The sequence below is a fragment of the Delphinapterus leucas genome, chromosome 2 (genome assembly GCF_059928025.1).
Source record: "Delphinapterus leucas isolate spDelLeu-1000000601 "Yukka" chromosome 2, BTC_Dleu_Yukka2, whole genome shotgun sequence".
NCBI classification, from domain to species: domain Eukaryota; kingdom Metazoa; phylum Chordata; class Mammalia; order Artiodactyla; family Monodontidae; genus Delphinapterus; species Delphinapterus leucas.
Window position 1 is genome coordinate 105,899,799 of NC_143130.1, and position 17,213 is coordinate 105,917,011.

The 17,213-nt window shown below is 39.5% G+C and overlaps 1 protein-coding gene across 6 annotated transcripts; it reads right to left on the bottom strand.

The window, feature by feature from the left end:
* Nucleotides 1-263: 263 nt before the first annotated feature.
* Nucleotides 264-17,205, bottom strand: RAB2B (RAB2B, member RAS oncogene family). Of its 6 annotated transcripts, none has more exons than XR_016391540.1 (9): nt 16,910-17,133; nt 16,613-16,684; nt 14,156-14,223; nt 7,243-7,325; nt 6,939-7,031; nt 3,284-3,395; nt 2,622-2,690; nt 1,711-1,951; nt 264-342 (listed from the first exon to the last, which is right to left on the bottom strand). XR_016391540.1 is itself a non-coding variant. In XM_089905846.1 (9 exons), exons 4-9 carry the CDS (start codon nt 14,201-14,203, stop codon nt 1,814-1,816), a joined length of 543 nt encoding a protein of 180 aa, XP_089761972.1. In that variant the 5' UTR covers nt 14,204-14,223; nt 16,613-16,684; nt 16,910-16,931; nt 17,154-17,205; the 3' UTR covers nt 264-1,813. The 6 variants fall into 6 exon arrangements, 5 of the variants coding, with proteins under 5 accessions (XP_089761972.1, XP_089761949.1, XP_022443358.1 ...); XM_089905846.1 differs by adding an exon at nt 17,154-17,205 and having other exon boundaries at nt 264-1,951; nt 16,910-16,931; XM_089905823.1 differs by having other exon boundaries at nt 264-1,951.
* Between the last annotated feature and the right edge of the window lie 8 nt (nt 17,206-17,213).

A 17,213-nucleotide genomic window follows, 5' to 3' on the forward strand; every position in this document is an offset into this window, starting at 1 on the left:
GCCTCAATCCCTTTTAGAATGAGGTAGGATTTTTCAAAAACCAAACCAAACCAAACGATAATCAAAGCAATACTCCAAATGCCTTCCAACTTCCTGTGGTGCAATATTAAATAATACCACTACTACTGGGGGCAGAATCCTGTATAAAATGAATGTATCTTAAGGAGGCTTCTTCCAATACCTTTGATACAATTCCCTACAAGGAGAGACTATCTACTTATGTTTGGGATACAATCAGAAATGACACACGAAATGTCAGCAGCTTGGATACATGCATATATTTAATTATGAAACAATTCATCAACAACAAAAACAATGAAGAAAATTCACGAGACCTCAGTGCTGTGGAAGAGAATGGGACATCAAGTCAAAATGATATAGCAACTGGCCCAGAAGGCTGCATGATTAGTGAAGCTAAGGCAAAGCTGACTAGGATAGAATTATATGCTCTTGAAAAGGAGAATGGCTGGAGAAGTATCCACTCATTTGACTGCTTGGAAGCAGGCAGCCTTAGTGTACGCTGCATGGAATGGAGGTGAAGGGCCGGGGAAGGGAGAGAGAGGAGAGGGAGAAGAGCAATATAGAATCCAGGGTAAGCAGGTGGAAGAGATTGAGATAGAATTACAAAGAGATGACGCTAAGGCCTTTTGTTTCCTCTGCAGCCTAAGATAAACCTGTTCCAGGTCTTTAAGTATGTCAGTCAAATTCAGTGATCACAGGAATAGCACTAGGCACCGAAGGAATGGTGGAGGAAGCGGTTTACAAAACTAAAAGGATAACACGGTTACTACTCTCAAGGAGCTTACAACCTACATGGGGAGACAGGTTCCACACACAAAGCTACTATAAAACATATTTACAAAGCAACATAAATACAAATAAATATACATATGAATAAACAATATATGAAAGCTAAAAGGTACTATGTCAATAATTGTTCAGAAGTCCCTAGGTCAAAGAAGGCGTTCTGAAGGAAAAAAATGTGGACTTTGAGTATAATGTTAGTGGAGAGTAGGGCATCTGCAAAGGCATAGGAGTGGAAGCAAATATGTCATGTCCAATAAGCAGATTAGCTTGGCTACAATAGAAAGTCTAAATAGGTCTTCTTAAGAAGTGTGTGTGATGAAACAGTAGGAGTCTATTTGGTGAAAGACACTGACTTACTAATGTTAGGTCTGGTCCCTAAAACAAAATGAACAGAGAAAGATGTTTTCTCTAGGTAATGATAGTAAGTGGCTACAGGTCCAGGAGCAACTCCACTGCTTTCAAAATTTTATAGTTACTCTAAGACAGAGAAACTAGTAACGGGATGATGGAGAAGTATTCAGCATCCTTGAGCAGTTCAAGTAGAAGGAACCACTATCTGCAACACATCTTATGACGTGGCAAGTGAAAAATTTCAATGAAATCCCAAGACTGAGGATCTATGGTCAAAAGGCCAGCTGGATCCCAGTAATCTCAAGTGCTCAAGCAGAAGGTCCTAGACCATTGTTACTAATTCTTGGTGGGGAGTAGATTGTATATGCTTATAAAAGAATTTATTTTTGAACTACCATGACAATCAGCTTTGATCCTAACATTTTAGAAATTAAAATAGAAGGATGAGAAGAGCCCTAATCTATAGGGAATGCTCACGTCCCTGAAGAAGGACAGGTCAATAAGGGCCCAAATTCTCCCCTGGTCTTTAAGTGGAAAGGCAAAACATCACACCTTGAAAAGAGGCTTTTCTCAGCCAAAGCAAGTAAGACCTCTTTCTTTAAGCCTATTGATCTGAAGCTGTTCCAGGAAGGAAAAAAGAGTCCAGGCCAGATGTTCAGCAGCAGCCAGAGTCGGACCCCATGTCACGAGAGCTCCGCTGGGAGGCACTGGGTCCCACTGACGTTGAAATACACTGCTGGGGGCCAATCTTGATGCCATTTGCCTGTAGAAGAAAAGAGGCAGTAGTTCCCACCTCAGTGTGAAAGTTAAGTGGGAGAAAGGAGAGGGGTAAAAGGAGAAATCATTAATCACATTTTCTAGAAGTAGATATGGCCTTGGCAGGTAACCATGCACTCTAGCCAGACTGCTGTGGAACAGTAATCTGTGACAGTGAAGATGAGATGACCAGCTCTGGTATTATCGATGACCAGAAGTGGCTTTCATGCCCATTTTTAAAGTGACTGTTATACTTAAGTTTCATAGCTATGTACAGAATCAGGATGTGATTAGGTTAAGAGTAAGAGGAGGTAAAAGAGAAGTGGCAGCATATTAGCATATAATCCCTTTTTCTGTTTTGACCCCAAATTTGCTTTATAGAAATGGCCGTGCTGAGCAATTAAGAATCACACTTCCCCAAGCTCTGGAATAGTAAAAAACTGAGGTTGAAGAGAAAATCTCCCATAACATATAAACCTTTTAGATCACCAATTAATAATCTCTTTAAGCATTCTGGGTCTCAGACTTGAGAAAAAATGAAAAGGATGACAGGTTTCTGTGTACCTACATAAAAAAAAAAAATCAAGTATGAATTGGCATAGCTTCAAATAGTATCATGTTAGATAGGAAGTGCTTACATTCTAGGGAGCTTCCTATCCTGTTTAAGACAAAGCAAAGTTAATTGTCAGACCTCCACCCTATCTCACCTCATTGTGGACATCAAATAAACCCTGCTGGATCTTCCTATATATTTCTTTGGCTGTGTTAATGAAGGCCTAAAGGAAACATAAACCATAGTATTAGGCTCAAGTTTAGGTAGAGAGATTAAGAAAAGAGAATACAAATATTATTCCTATTTGGATTTCAAAGGTGAATTAGGAAATATTAGGAGAATGGAGTAAAAATACAGATGGTCCCCCAAAGGCCCTGTAAAAGCCATTGAGAGTAGTTTCAAAAAGAAAAAGGGGAGTCTACGGTATTTTGGTACTGACACACGATATACCTAGGGTTCCTAGGCTGGTACCCTCTGCAAATAAAACAAACATGCTCTCTTCTCAGTTAGTTACTGAAGATACAGTCAGTATCAGGCTTACGAATGACTAAAGTAGAATCCATTAGTTCTACTGATTTACAAATAACAGTAGTGTCAATCCACACTTACCAATTAATGTTACCTAATATAAAAGTAAAGCCTTAGGAATCAAGGAAAAAGAAATGGAAAAATTCCCTTAAAGGGAGACATATGGTCACTATGACCATAAGACATCCTTTTCTTACCCATGTCTTATAAGGGAAGAGAATTCTGAATTAAAGGACAAAGATATGGTATAATCTCTGAAAACTTTCCCTACTTTTTCCCAAATAGTACCTCTTCAACATTGCAGGCTGTTTTGGCTGACGTTTCCATGAATATAAGTCCATGCTCCCGAGCAAAGGCCTCTCCCTCTTCTCTCTTCACATCCCTACGGGATTCTAAGTCACTGCAAGAGATTAATTGGGGAGAAAACTAAAAAAAGATCCAAGTGAAAGAAGAAACTCTTGTTCTAAAAGAATCCCATAGCTGTTTCAACTGCCAGTTAATCCATAAAGAATGTAGATCCTGCATGATGTTCCTTGTATAGGGTTACTGATTTCTGTAGCCTCTTGGAAAATATTATTCAGATCAGATTCTTGACAGCTGCTGCATGGTTGAGGATAATACCTTACTCTTATTACAGAGAAAAAGGTTTATAAGAGGTTAGGCAAGCCCCCTAGTTACTCAAGGTCTATGCCTTATGCTGCTTTTTTGAATGAGATCCAGTTAAAGCAAAGGAAAGAAGAGGAAAGGGAAATTCCAGTTACTGGAAAGTAGAAAAGTCATAGATGTCAAATCCCATAGTGATAAGTGTCTTCCTCTTTACTAGAATCAATCTACAAGAAAGAAGAGAGAGAGCGAGGAATAGGGAGAACACAGTTGCCTTAACACACACTAGTCTCATTATTAATGTGTGTAATAAGTAGCAGCCTGCCACCAGGGAAATGAGGGATATGGATAAAATTAGGTAATACTGAGCTTCCCTGGTGGCGCAGTGGTTGAGAGTCCGCCTGCCGATGCAGGGGACGCGGGTTCGTGCCCCGGTCCGGGAAGATCCCACATGCCACGGAGCGGCTGGGCCCGTGAGCCATGGCCGCTGAGCCTGTGCTCCGCAACGGGAGAGGCCACAACAGTGAGAGGCCCGCGTACCGAAAAAAAAAAAAAAAAAAAATTAGGTGATACTGAGGATGTGAAGACAGAGCCAAGGAATGAGAAAAAATAAAGTGGCATGCAAAGACTTTATGCAAGACAAGATAAAAGGCTGCAGAATAAGGCAAAGGTGAACTGCCTGATTTTCATTTTTCTAATTGGAAATTTTCATTTGGGAGGATTCCAGTTTTTCACCATAAAAAAAAAAATCAAGGAGTAAGTCCATTAGAGAACAACAAACCTACAAAATGTAGATTTATTATTCATCAGCTCTGTGAAGACCAGGGAAGAACTAACCCTAAATGGCAACAGTCCAAAATTTGTACCTCTAGCCCAGACACACCTCTAAGCCCCAGATCAGTTTGTCCATTTGTCTGTTCTTCATTTCCACTCTGATGTGTACCTCAGAAGTACATCAAAATGAAATGTCCTGATTCTGTCCCAAGCTTCCACATCTCCATAAATGGCACAAGCCAAAAACCAAGACATTATTAACACCTTTTCCTCCTTCACTCCAAATACCCTATTCACCCCAAAGCGAGGTACTCCAAAATGTACCTTAAAATCATACTTTTCTCTCTCTGTGTCATCGACCTAGTCTAATCCACCACCCTCTCACTTGGACTGCTGCTGCTGAGATCCACGTCAACCCTTGCTCCCCTCCAGGGTGATCTTTTAAAACCTGATCAAGCTACTTCTCTGCTTAAAACTCTTAAATGCTTCCTACTGTGTTTAGAATAAAATCCAAACTCCTCTCTCAGATCAGTAAGTGCCATGATGAGATCTGGCCCCTGCCTTCTTTTCCAACTTCATCTTGCACCATTCCCCTCTGATTTAGTCCAACCATACCAGGTTTCTTTCAACATTTTAAACTTATCGAGCTTCTTTCCAGTTTAAGGCTTTCACACAGCTTTTTACCCCTATTTGATACTTTTTAAAATCTTTGCCCACTGAGCTCTTGCACATCCTTCAGATTCCAGCTTAAATTACAACTCTAAATCAAAAATAAGTACCCTGGTACTCTTTTTTATAGTGCCCTTTTTCTTCCCCTTCGCTGCATTTATCATAATTTGTAATCAGATACAAATCATTTTATATTCAATAACTATGTCCCCATTGACTGTAAGCTCCATGGGAATGGGGGCAGGGCTTTGTTTGCACCTTGCACACTCAGGGTCTGGCACAATGTCTAAGACATAACAGGTTTTCCATAAATTGGTTGAACCAATAAATGAGTACAATTAGTCTGTGGCCACAGTTCTCAAACGATGCACCTTAGGCACTTCTACAAACTCACAAGGGTGCCACAGGTTACTTTAAATATTCAAGGGAAACACAGCAACACTCAACATCAGAACACCAAATAAATTACAAGCTTGATATAACTGCCAATGTCACCATCAGATCCTGACAGATTCCATTCAACATTTGCACATCTTTGCGAAGCTGACTTTTTGGCAGTTGCTGTGACAAAAAGCAAACCCTGCACTAAAATCAATTTGGAATGGAGAGTGGTAGTGTCCAATATTGATTCCAAGGTTTGAGAAGCTGTGCTGTCATTATGGTTATTTAAGAATGAAATAAAAAATTATTTTTCTTTTAATTTATGTTTTTCATTTTTCAGTTAGTTGTTATGACAAAAATACTTGTTATGTTGTTTAGATTTATTTAATAACAAAACTATTAGGTATGTCTTTTGGCCTATGGGTGCCTTAGAAAATTTATTGAGAATAACAAGTGTTGGTGAGGATGTGGAGAAACTGGAACCCTTGTGCATTGTTCGTAGTAATGTTAAATGGTGTAGCCACTATGGAAAACAATACAGCGGTACCTCAAAAAATCAAACAGAATTTCCATAAGATCCAGCAATTCCACTTCTGGGTATATACTCTAAAGAATTGAAAGCAGGGACCCAAACAGATATCTGTACACCCATGTTGACAAGAAGCATTATTCACAATAGCCAAAAGGTAGAAGCAACTGAAGTGTACATCAATGGATGAATAAACAAAATGTGGTAAATACATACAATGGACTACTATCCACCCTTAAAAGGGACGGAAAGTCTAACACATGCTACAATATGGATAAATTTTGAAGACATTATGCTAAATGAAATAAGCCAGTAATAAGAAGACAACTATTGTATGATTCCACTTATATGTGGTGCCTAGAATAGTCAACTTTATTGAGACAGGAAGTAGAATGGTGGTTGCTAGGGGCTGGTGGGATGGGGAATGTGGAGTTACTGTTTATGGTAACAGAGTCTCAGTCAGGGAAGATGAAAAAGTTCTAGAGATGAATGGTGGTGATGGTTACAGAACAATGTAAATATACTTAATGCCACAGAACTATCTACTTAAAAATGGTTAAAATGGTAAATTTTATGTTATGTGTGTATATATATATATATATATTTATATTTATATATATATATATATATTTTTTTTTTTTTTTGCGGTACACAGGCCTCTCACTGTTGTGGCCTCTCCTGTTGCGGAGCAGAGGCTCTGGACGCGCAGGCTCAGTAGCCATGGCTCACGGGACCAGCCGCTCCGCGGCATGTGGGATCTTCCCAGACCGGGTCACGAACCAGTGTCCCCTGCATTGGCAGGCGGACTCTCAACCACTGCACCACCAGGGAAGCCCTGTTATGTATATTTTAACAACAATAATTTTTTTTTTTTAACTGAGACACTAAATGTACCTAAACTAAAAAAGTTTAGGGCCCAAATGATCCAATGTCCACAGAGTACCTGATGACTCCTGGTACTTATTATTTATACAAATAAAATTTTACCTCTTATTCCCAATCAGCATGATAACCATGTTGGAGCTAGAGTGCTGCCGGGCATCCTCTAACCACGAGGTCAAGTGGTTGAAGGTTTCACGCCTACAGCAGAAAAGTTTAGAAAGTGGGTCAAAGGCTTATTTCAAAACGCCAAAGCAATTCCAAATGTATGGGGAAAGGGGGAACATTATATGTGTAAAGAAAAATATTAGAGAGGCCTTTCCTCTTTAGCATTCTAACTAGATTCAGTAGATAAAAAAGATATTGAGAACAGAGGAAAGAATCTGCCTCTCACCCACCAGATGTTACTCACCTTGTAATGTCGTACACCAGCAGTGCTCCGGCTGCTCCCCTGTAGTAGGAACGGGTGATAGAACGGAAGGATTCTTGTCCAGCCTTTTCCATCAACATGACAACAAAAAAAATCCCAACAAAACCAGGTTATTTCCAGAGAAATTACTTGATCACATGCCACTCTAACACAAAGGACTTAATTTTACAAAAGAACTTCTATTAAGAAAAGAGGGGCTTCCCTGGTGGCGCAGTGGTTGAGAGTCCGCCTGCCGATGCAGGGGACACGGGTTCGTGCCCCCGTCTGGGAAGATCCCACATGCCTCGGAGCGGCTGGGCCTGTCAGCCATGGCCGCTGAGCCTGCGCGTCCGGAGCCTGTGCTCCGCAACGGGAGAGGCCACAACAGTGAGAGGCCCGCGTACAGCAAAAAAAAAAGAAGAAAAGAGAATTAGGGAAAAGGAAACCTGACTGCCCAGGGAGAAGTCCAGGTGGGAAATCAATATTTTTCAATGACAGTGCAATGGATATTTTGGGTGGGTCAACTCTTCCTATGAGACTGTCCATCAAATTGCTGAATGTTTAGCATCGCTGGCTCCCCGTTGCAATGCTAGTAGTGCCCCACAGTGTGACAATCAAAGACATTCCCATACATTTCCCAATATCCCCTAGGAAAGAACTGGAAATAGAACTAGAAACTCAGAGTATTTTCAATCCCATATGATGCTGAACATATCACATTAACCTTTCTTTTCTGTTTCTATTCCTTTATCTATAAAAAGGAAAATTATCTTAGAATGCCAATGCCCTGTCTAATGGAAGTTTCCTTTTGATGGATCAATGTAGAAAATTAGATACAAAACACTTAAATTGGGCATATGCTGATTAACCTTTAGTGTTCCACTAATAAAGGCAGGACTACCAAGATGTCCCTTGCTGGGATCTTGTCATGGCAAACAGGAATAACAAATAGGGAAAGAAGCCCAGGGCCCAGGACAGAGTTTTCCTAAAACAAACCCAACTGTTTATACTCTAATCTCATTTCCAACTGGGGCCAAGATATTAGGTTTTATTTATAACTGAGCAATTTATTAATTCCCCCATATACTGGATACTTTTGGTTTCCTGATGGAAGAAGTTTTGGGGTTTTTTTGGGGTTTTCATTAAAGGAAGCAAAATCATCTAAATATGAATACCCTGAGCACTGAATCTATCCTATAGGAAAAGTTTTCACATTCTTGAAATTCTTTATCCTCATATTCCAACATAAAGTTTAGGAAGGAAGACTACTGTTCATAATTTAAAGATAGGAAAACTAAGATGTGGAAAATAAATAGCTTTTTCATAGTATAATAACAATAACAGTAATGATACGAATTATATCACAAATGGGAAAAATTAGGCTCAAAGGACAGTTCAGTAACGGGCCAAAAGTTATAAACTCTATATATGTTGAATCCATAATTTAAACTTAGGAGCTTAAGCCACATAGCACAGGGAGATCAGTTGGGTGCTTTGTGACCACCTAGAGGGGTGGGATAGGGAGGGTGGGAGGGAGGGAGACGCAAGAGGGAAGAGGAATATATGTATGTATAAATGATTCATTTTGTTATAAAGCAGAAACTAACACACCATTGTAAAGCAATTATACTCCAATAAAGATGTTTAAAAAATAAATAAATAAACTTAGGAGCTTAGTACTTCATAGCACAAAAGTTTGTTTTCTTAGACATTATTTCATATAACCTAAACCCGGGTTTGAAGGTGAGAAGAGTGTTCCAGTACACTAATTCTAAGGTTACTTTTCCAACAATACAAGAATCTCTTACTATAAGAATCATACAAATGGGACCTCCCTGGTGGTCCAGTGGTAAGGAATCCGCCTTCCAATGCAGGCGACATGGGTCCGATCCCTGGTCAGGGAACTAAGATCCCACATGCCGTGTGGCAACTAAGCCCATGCACCTCAATGAGAGACCCCGTGTGCCGCAAACTACAGAGCCCACACACCCTGGAGCCCACGCACCACAACTAGAGAGAGAAAACCCACAGGCCACAACCAGAAAGAAGCCCGCACGCCACAACAAAAGATCCCGCATGCTGCAGTGAAGATCCCTCATGTCACAACTAAGACCCGACACAGCCAAAAATAAATAATAAATAAATATAAAAATATATATTTAAAAAAAGGAATCATACAAATGTTTTAATGAGTTGCATACCTATTAGAACAACAAAATCCAAAAATAATTTTAAAGAAGTTTGTTGGTAATATTAACAAAACTTTAAGATTTAAAACATGCTTTTTCCCTCCAAGAGTTCACTTAAATTTTATTTATCCTCTAATGGTTTTACGTCTTAAATTATTTGATTCCTGTTTTGCTTTTTTTCTTTTTTTTTTTTTTGTGCTGTACACGGGCCTCTCACTGCTGTGGCCTCTCCCGTTGTGGAGCACAGGCTCCGGACGCACAGGCTCAGCAGCCATGGCTCACGGGCCCAGCTGCTCCATGGCATGTGGGATCTTCCCGGACCGGGGCACGAACCTGTGTCCCCTGCATCGGCAGGTGGACTCTCAACCACTGCGCCACCAGGGAAGCCCCCCTGTTTTGCTTTTATCTTACTTTTTCTCGTCTTCTGCTATGGTTGAAAGCTTCCTTCCTTGTGGCCTTCTAGGAACTAAAAGGGAAAGTCTGAGGGAGGCCTGTGTTATGGTTGAATCATATGGCAGCATTTAACTTTAGCAGATGAAAATACTTCCAGTGGGCCATCAGAAATGCTTTTTAAAATCAAATCACTTTAAATCTCAAATAAACAATCTAACCCTACACTTAAAACAACTAGAGAAAGAAGAACAAAGAAACCCAAAGTCAGTAGAAGGAAAGAAATCATAAAAATCAGAGCAGAAATAAATGAAATAGAAATGAAGAAAACAATAGCAAAGATCAATAAAACTAAAAGCTGGTTTTTTGAGAAGATAAACAAAATTGATAAACCCTTAGCCACACTCATAAAGAAAAAAATGGAGAGGATGCAAATCAATAAAATTAGAAATGAAAAAGGAGAAATCACAACCGATACTGCCGAAATACAAAGGATTATAAGAGACTACTACAAATAATTATATGCCAATAAAATGGACAACCACAAAGAAATGGACAAATTCTTGGAAAGGTACAATTTTCCAAGACTGAACCAGAAAGAATTAGAAAATATAAACAGACCTATCACAAGTAATAAAATTGAAACCATAATTAAAAATATTCCAACAAACAAAAGTCCAGGGCCAGATGGCTTCACAGGCAAATCCTATCAAACATTTAGAGAGAAGAGCTAACACCCATCCTTCTCAAACCCTTCCAAAAAATTGCAGAGGGAGAAACACTCCCAAATTCATTCTACGAAGCCACCATCACCCTGATACCAAAGCCAGAAAAAGATACCACAAAAAAGAGAAAATTATAGACCAATATCACTGATGAACATAGATGCAAAAATCCTCAACAAAATACTAGCAAACAGAATTCAACAATACATTAAAAGGATCATACACCATGATCAAGTGGGATTTATCCCAGGGATGCAAGGATTCTTCAATATATAGCAAATCAATCAATGTGATACACCACATTAACAAATTAAGGAATAAAAACCATATGATCATCTCAATAGATGCAGAAAAAGCTTTCGACAAAATTCAACACCTGTTTATGATAAACACTCTCCAGAAAATGGGCATAGAGGGAACCTACCTCAACATAATAAAGGCCACAAATGACAAACCCACAGCAAGCATCATACTCAATGGTGAAAAACTGAAAGCATTTCCACTAAGATCAGGAATAAGACAAGGATGCCCACTCTTGCCACTCTTATTCAACATAGTTTTGGAAGTCCTAGCCATGGCAATCAGAGAAAAAAAAGAAATAAAAGGAATACAAATTGGAAAAGAAGAAGTAAAACTGACACTGTTTGCAGATGACATGATACTGTACATAGAAAATCCTAAAGACGCCACCAGTAAACTACTAGAACTAATCAATGAATTTGGTAAGGTTACAGGATACAAAATTAATGAACAGAAATCTCTGGCATTCCTACACACCAACAATGAAAAATCAGAAAGATAAATTAAGGAAACACTCCCATTTACCACTGCAATAAAAAGAATAAAATACCTAGGAATAAACTGCCTAAGGAGGTGAAAGATTTGTACTCAGAAAACTATAAAACACTGATGAAAGAAATCAAAGATGACATAGACAGATGGAGAGATATACCATGTTCTTGGATTGGAAGATTCAATATTGTGAAAATGCCTATACTACCCAAAGCAATCTACAGATTCAATGCAATCCCTATCAAACCACCAGTGGCATTCTTCACAGAATTAAAAAAAAATTTTTACAATTCGTATGGAAACACAAAAGACCTCGAATAGGCAAAGCAATCTTGAGAAAGAAAAATTGAGCTGGAGGAATCTGGCTTCCTGACTTCAAACTATACCACAAAGCTACAGTAATCAAGACAGTATGGTACTGGCACAAAAACAGAAATATAGATCAATGGTACAGGATAGAATGCCCAGAGATAAACCCACACACATATGGTAACCTAATTTACTACAAAGGAGGCAAGAACATACAATGGAGAAAAGACAGCCTCTTCAGTAAGTGGTGCTGGGAAAACTGGACAACTACATGTAAAACAATGAAATTAGAACACTACCTAACACCATACACAAAAATAAACTCAAAATGGATTAAAGGGCTTCCCTGGTGGCACAGTGGTTGAGAGTCCGCCTGCTGATGCAGGGGACATGGGTTCGTGTCCCGGTCCGGGAGGATCCCACATGCCGCGGAGTGGCTGGGCCCGTGAGCCATGGCTGCTGAGCCTGTGCGTCCGGAGCCTGTGCTCCACAACAGTAAGAGGCCCATGTACCGCAAAAAAAAAAAAAAAAAAAAAAAAAGGATTAAAAACCTAAATGTAAGACCAGACACTACAAAACTCTTAGAGGAAAACATAGGAAAAGCACTCTTTGACATAAACCACGGCAAGATCTTTTGGACCCACCTTGTAGAGTAAAGGAAATAAAAACAAAAATAAACAAATGGGACCTAATGAAACAAAAGCTTTTGCACAGCAAAGGAAACCATGAACAAGACAAAAAGACAACCCTCAGAATGGGAGAAAATGTTTGCAAATGAACAATAGACAGAGGATTAATCTCCAAAATATACAAACAGCTCATGGAGCTCAATATCAAAAAAACAAACAATCCTATTAAAAAACGGGTGGAAGACCTAAATGGACATTTCACCAAGGAAGACATACAGATGGCCAAGAGGCACATGAAAAGATGCTCAACATCACTAATTACTAGAGAAATGCAAATCAACACTACAATGAGGTATCACCTCACACCAGTCAGAAGGGCCATCATCAAAAAATCTAGAAACAATAAATGCTGGAAAGGGTGTGGTGAAAAGGGAACCCTCCTGCACTGTTGCTGGGAATGTGAATTGATACAACCACTATGGAGAACAGTATGAAGGTTTCTTAAAAAACTAAAAATAGAACTACCATATGACCCAGCAATCCCACTACTGGGCATATACCCTGAGAAAACTATAATTCAAAAAGAGACATGTCCCACAATGTTCATTGCAGCACTATTTACAATAGCCAGGAAATGGAACCAATCTAAATGTCCATCAACAGATGAATGGATAAAGAAGATGTGGCACATGTATACAATGGAATATTACTCAGCCATAAAAAGAAATGAAATTGAGTTATTTGTAGTGAGGTGGATGGACCTAGAGTCTGTCACACAGAGTGAAGTAAGTCAGAAAGAGAAGAGCAAATACCGAATGCTAACACATATATATGGAATCTAAAAAAAAAAAAGTGGTACTGATGAAACTAGTTGCAGGGCAGGAATAAAGATGTAGACATAGAGAATGGACTTGAGGACACAGGGAGTGGGAAGGGTAAGCTTGGACGAAGTGAGAGAGTAGCATTGACATATATACACTACCAAATGTAAAACAGCTAGTGGGAAGCAGCCGCATAGCACAGGGAGATCAGCTCGGTGCTTGGTGAGGACCTAAAGGGGTGGGATAGGGAGGGTGGGAGGGAGATGCAAGAGGGCGTATGTATATGGCTGATTCACTTTGGTGTACAATAGAATCTAACACAGTATTGTGAAGCAATTATACTCCAATAAAGATATTTAAAAAAATCAAATCACTTTACTTCTTAATCTCAATCCAAGTTCCTGAACCAAAGTTTGTGAGCCAATAAGCTAGAAAGAGTGAGCAGTTCAATCTGGGTTGGTGTGCATCAGTCTGAGGTATCTTTGTCCATCCCCAGTAAAAATAAAATCTGAAGCAGCAAAAAATTAAGATGGAGATAAAGAGAATTAACAGCTTTCTAATCTCCCCCAAACGGAAGCATCAGATTATATATAGTTTCAAGATATATAATCCATTCCTACAAAGTCAGATAGGCTCATTTCCTAAGAATCAAAATGCATTCCAAAGTAAAATACAAATGAATTTGGGATTTTTTTTTTTTTTTTGGCCGTGCCACGTGGCTTGTGGGATCTTAGTTCCCTGATCAGGGATTGAACCTGGGCCCTTGCAGTGAAAGCACAGAGTCCTAACCACTGGACTGCCAGGGAATTCCCCAACTTGGGATTATGTAATTAATATTTTTACTAGAGCAAACTCATATATTATTTGGGTAATTTAAAACAAAAAGATATGGCATTCAGAATTTGTAACTGTAACAGATGGAAGTGAAAGCTTCCCTATCTCTTTGATTTCACTCTTCTACTACTCTGATCTCCACCATTAGCCCCACCATCATAGCCCTTTGCCCCTGCATCAGCCTTTAGTGTTATATTCAGGACTAAAGTATTTTTGTTTCCTCTCACCGTATCCCAGATTTGCAGTTTGATTTGTTTTCCATCAATGTTGACCATACGGGCCCCAAACTCCACACCTGTCAGTGAAAACCGAGAAAAAGAATGAACAACAGCCATGTTGAATGAGAGGTTCATGCTTTTCCTCAATGTGCTAAAGACTCATCCTCTGTCTGCACTTAGTACCACTAAGCACATTACAGCTGCCTATTTGCTCCAATTCATTTTGTGCTCCTTGAAGTTTTACTTACCTTCTAGAATTAAAAACTGTGCTCTAGATAATGACCTTGGAAATATAACCAAAAAGCAGATATGGGGATAAAACTAATTAAGAAATCAAGGAAAAGGTGAATAAATTTTTAGCATTATTATTTAATGCTTAAATGTTATTAGGTAGTGTTTAAGTTTGTAACTTTTTTAAAAACTTATAAAAATTTTGAAAATATTTCCTAATATTTTCTCAAAGTCACTCTCTAGTCCTCTATATGAAACAATATTTCTTTTTGCAATTCTAGAATTTTTGTTTTAGAAAAGCACCTATCTAAGAAGTAGGTTCTCAAGAATGAAACATTTCAGGTCTCCAATAATTCCCAGAGTTCACTGGAAAACAGCCTTCCTCCTAGGAGTTTGGAAACAGATAGTCTGATAAAGATTTTGGTTTACCTGGCGTTCAGCTTCTTTCAAGGTTATGTCAGGACAAAACTTAAAAATTGAAGATTACTTACATTAAAATTACTTGATGATAAGTCAAACAATTTGTCCTATTTTCTATTTTTATACAGTACTTTACTCCAGGACTTCTGGTTTCCAAGTAAGAAAGAGCACTAATCTAGCTTCTGCTATTCAGTGGCCCCAGGCACAATGTGACCAGAATCTCAACTCTAAAGCTCTGCAGTCAATAAGACAAATTAAAAAATTGCTTCTTACTACTCTGGACTGCTTCATCAAGAATAGTGATAGTTACTAAAAAAAAAAAAAAGTCACTAATTTTGTTTTCTTTCTGGACAAGAAGGATGGAATTTCAGTGGGGAAGAATTAAAAAATGACACTTTTGTCCCCTTTTATGCAACTTGCTCTAATTACACAGAAACCTTCATATTTTGCACATATTTTCTATCTAACTGCCTTGTTTATCTTGGCACAGAAAACTAAATTCAGAAAGAAACACAGCCTATACTGGAGTCTGGGGAAAACTTGATTGATCACTTCATTCCTCTGTTTTGAAACTTGTTTTGAAACTTACTCCCATTACCTTCAGGTGTTTCAAAATTTCATCCCTAATATATTCTCTAGCCTTATTTCTTCCCGCTCTCCACTTTAAATTCCATGCTCCAACCATATTAAATTACTTTCAGTTTTCCAAATGTAGCCTGATCTGTTATTCCTGAGCCTTTGCACATTTTATTCCTTCTTGCCCTGATCACTTTTCCCTCGTCTCTACAACCCCTTTGCCTGGCAAACTCCTGCTCATTCTTCCATTTTCAGCCTCTCTTGATAGAGGTGGTACCTCTTTTCCCCTTTTGCAGTTGAAATTTACTTGTCATTATCTGCCCCCAGCCCCACCTCCTACACTGGACTTTCAATGCAGGCACAGTGTTTGCCTTGTTAAGCACTGTATCACTAGCACCTAGCACAGAGTAGTTGTGCACTTAATATTCATTTGCAAAAATATTTTCCTGTTGATACTATCCTCTAAATCCTTTCCTAACCTCATTAGGTATTTCTGAATAAGTCCTTTGGGCTCAGTAGTAACTTAGACTTCCATAAGGTGTGACTTGGAAGTGGCAATATAGTAAGAATAGAAGCTAGGGATTTTATTCTGAAACTGCATCTGCATGGCAAGAAGACTAGTTTTACACATATATTTTTTGGGGGGCTGGAGTTATGGAGATTATGGGGAAAGGGCTGTTAAAGCCCCAGCAGGCCATGCCTTATCACAAATATGTGGAAGATGTTCATACTTCCCAGGATCACCAGTGTGTCTCTGAACTCTATCATTCTCTTTTCTTTAAAACAAAAGTTATTAGTTCCATGTACCTTTTAATTCTAAGTCTCGGATGGGTCTTCAATTTGCTTCCTCCTTTCCAACACACACACAAAATCTATATAGTAGTGATTACTTTGAAAAAACACATGTGAGGTTCGCACTAATTTACCGCAAAGCAAGGTGAGTTTTTGAATAGTTATGTTTCCGTGGGATTTTCCACAGACATACAAATTGCATTTGGGAAAACAAATCTTACAGCACCTAATCCATACCTCACGCTCATCTCTAAATTTAAAGTTACCTTTCAATTACTTACTCCCCATTTATCAGCATTTGATTAGTCACACTTCACTAAACATAACTTTAAAATAGTTCAAAAATAGGGAGAGGTAACTTTTTACTTCGAACACCAAAGGCTGCTAACTTTCCACTTTAGTTCGCCATATTTCATAACCTATTCTAGGACAGGTACATGCATTTACCTATTGTGAGGTCGTGGACAGGCTGGAACCTCTTGTCTGTAAACTGCAGGAGGAGACATGACTTCCCCACACCTGAAAGAAGAGGACGCGCGTTCTAGAAGTTACGCCGCCCGGGTACAGTCCAGTGTCGGGGCGTCCGGGACTCGGGAAGGGGAGCGGAGAGCCCGGAACCCCGAACCCCGAGCCCCGCCCCCGCTTCACTTAATCGCCCAGCCCACTGAATGAGCCCCGCCCCCAAGACCCGATTTCGGTGCTTCGAATCCCCGCCCCAGCTTGAGGGCTGCCGCCCCGGGTTACCTGTGTCCCCGATGATGATGTACTTGAAGAGATAAGCATAAGTCATGGTCCCGTTTCCTCTGGATTCCGGGTCCGCCCGACTTCTACAGCCCTTTACCTCCGGCCTCTCTAGCCACTCAGTCTACCGACCTCCGGCCCCTCTAGCCCATATCACGTCTCTATTACTCTCCCTCGAAATCCCCTTTCGGTCGGAGCGACGGTAATACCCAGATACCAGCTCCAGGGCCGTCTGTAACACTCCTACCTGCCATTATCCCACCAAGCTCCAGGGGGAGATAGCTAGCCTTTCAGTGCTCTCGGCCTT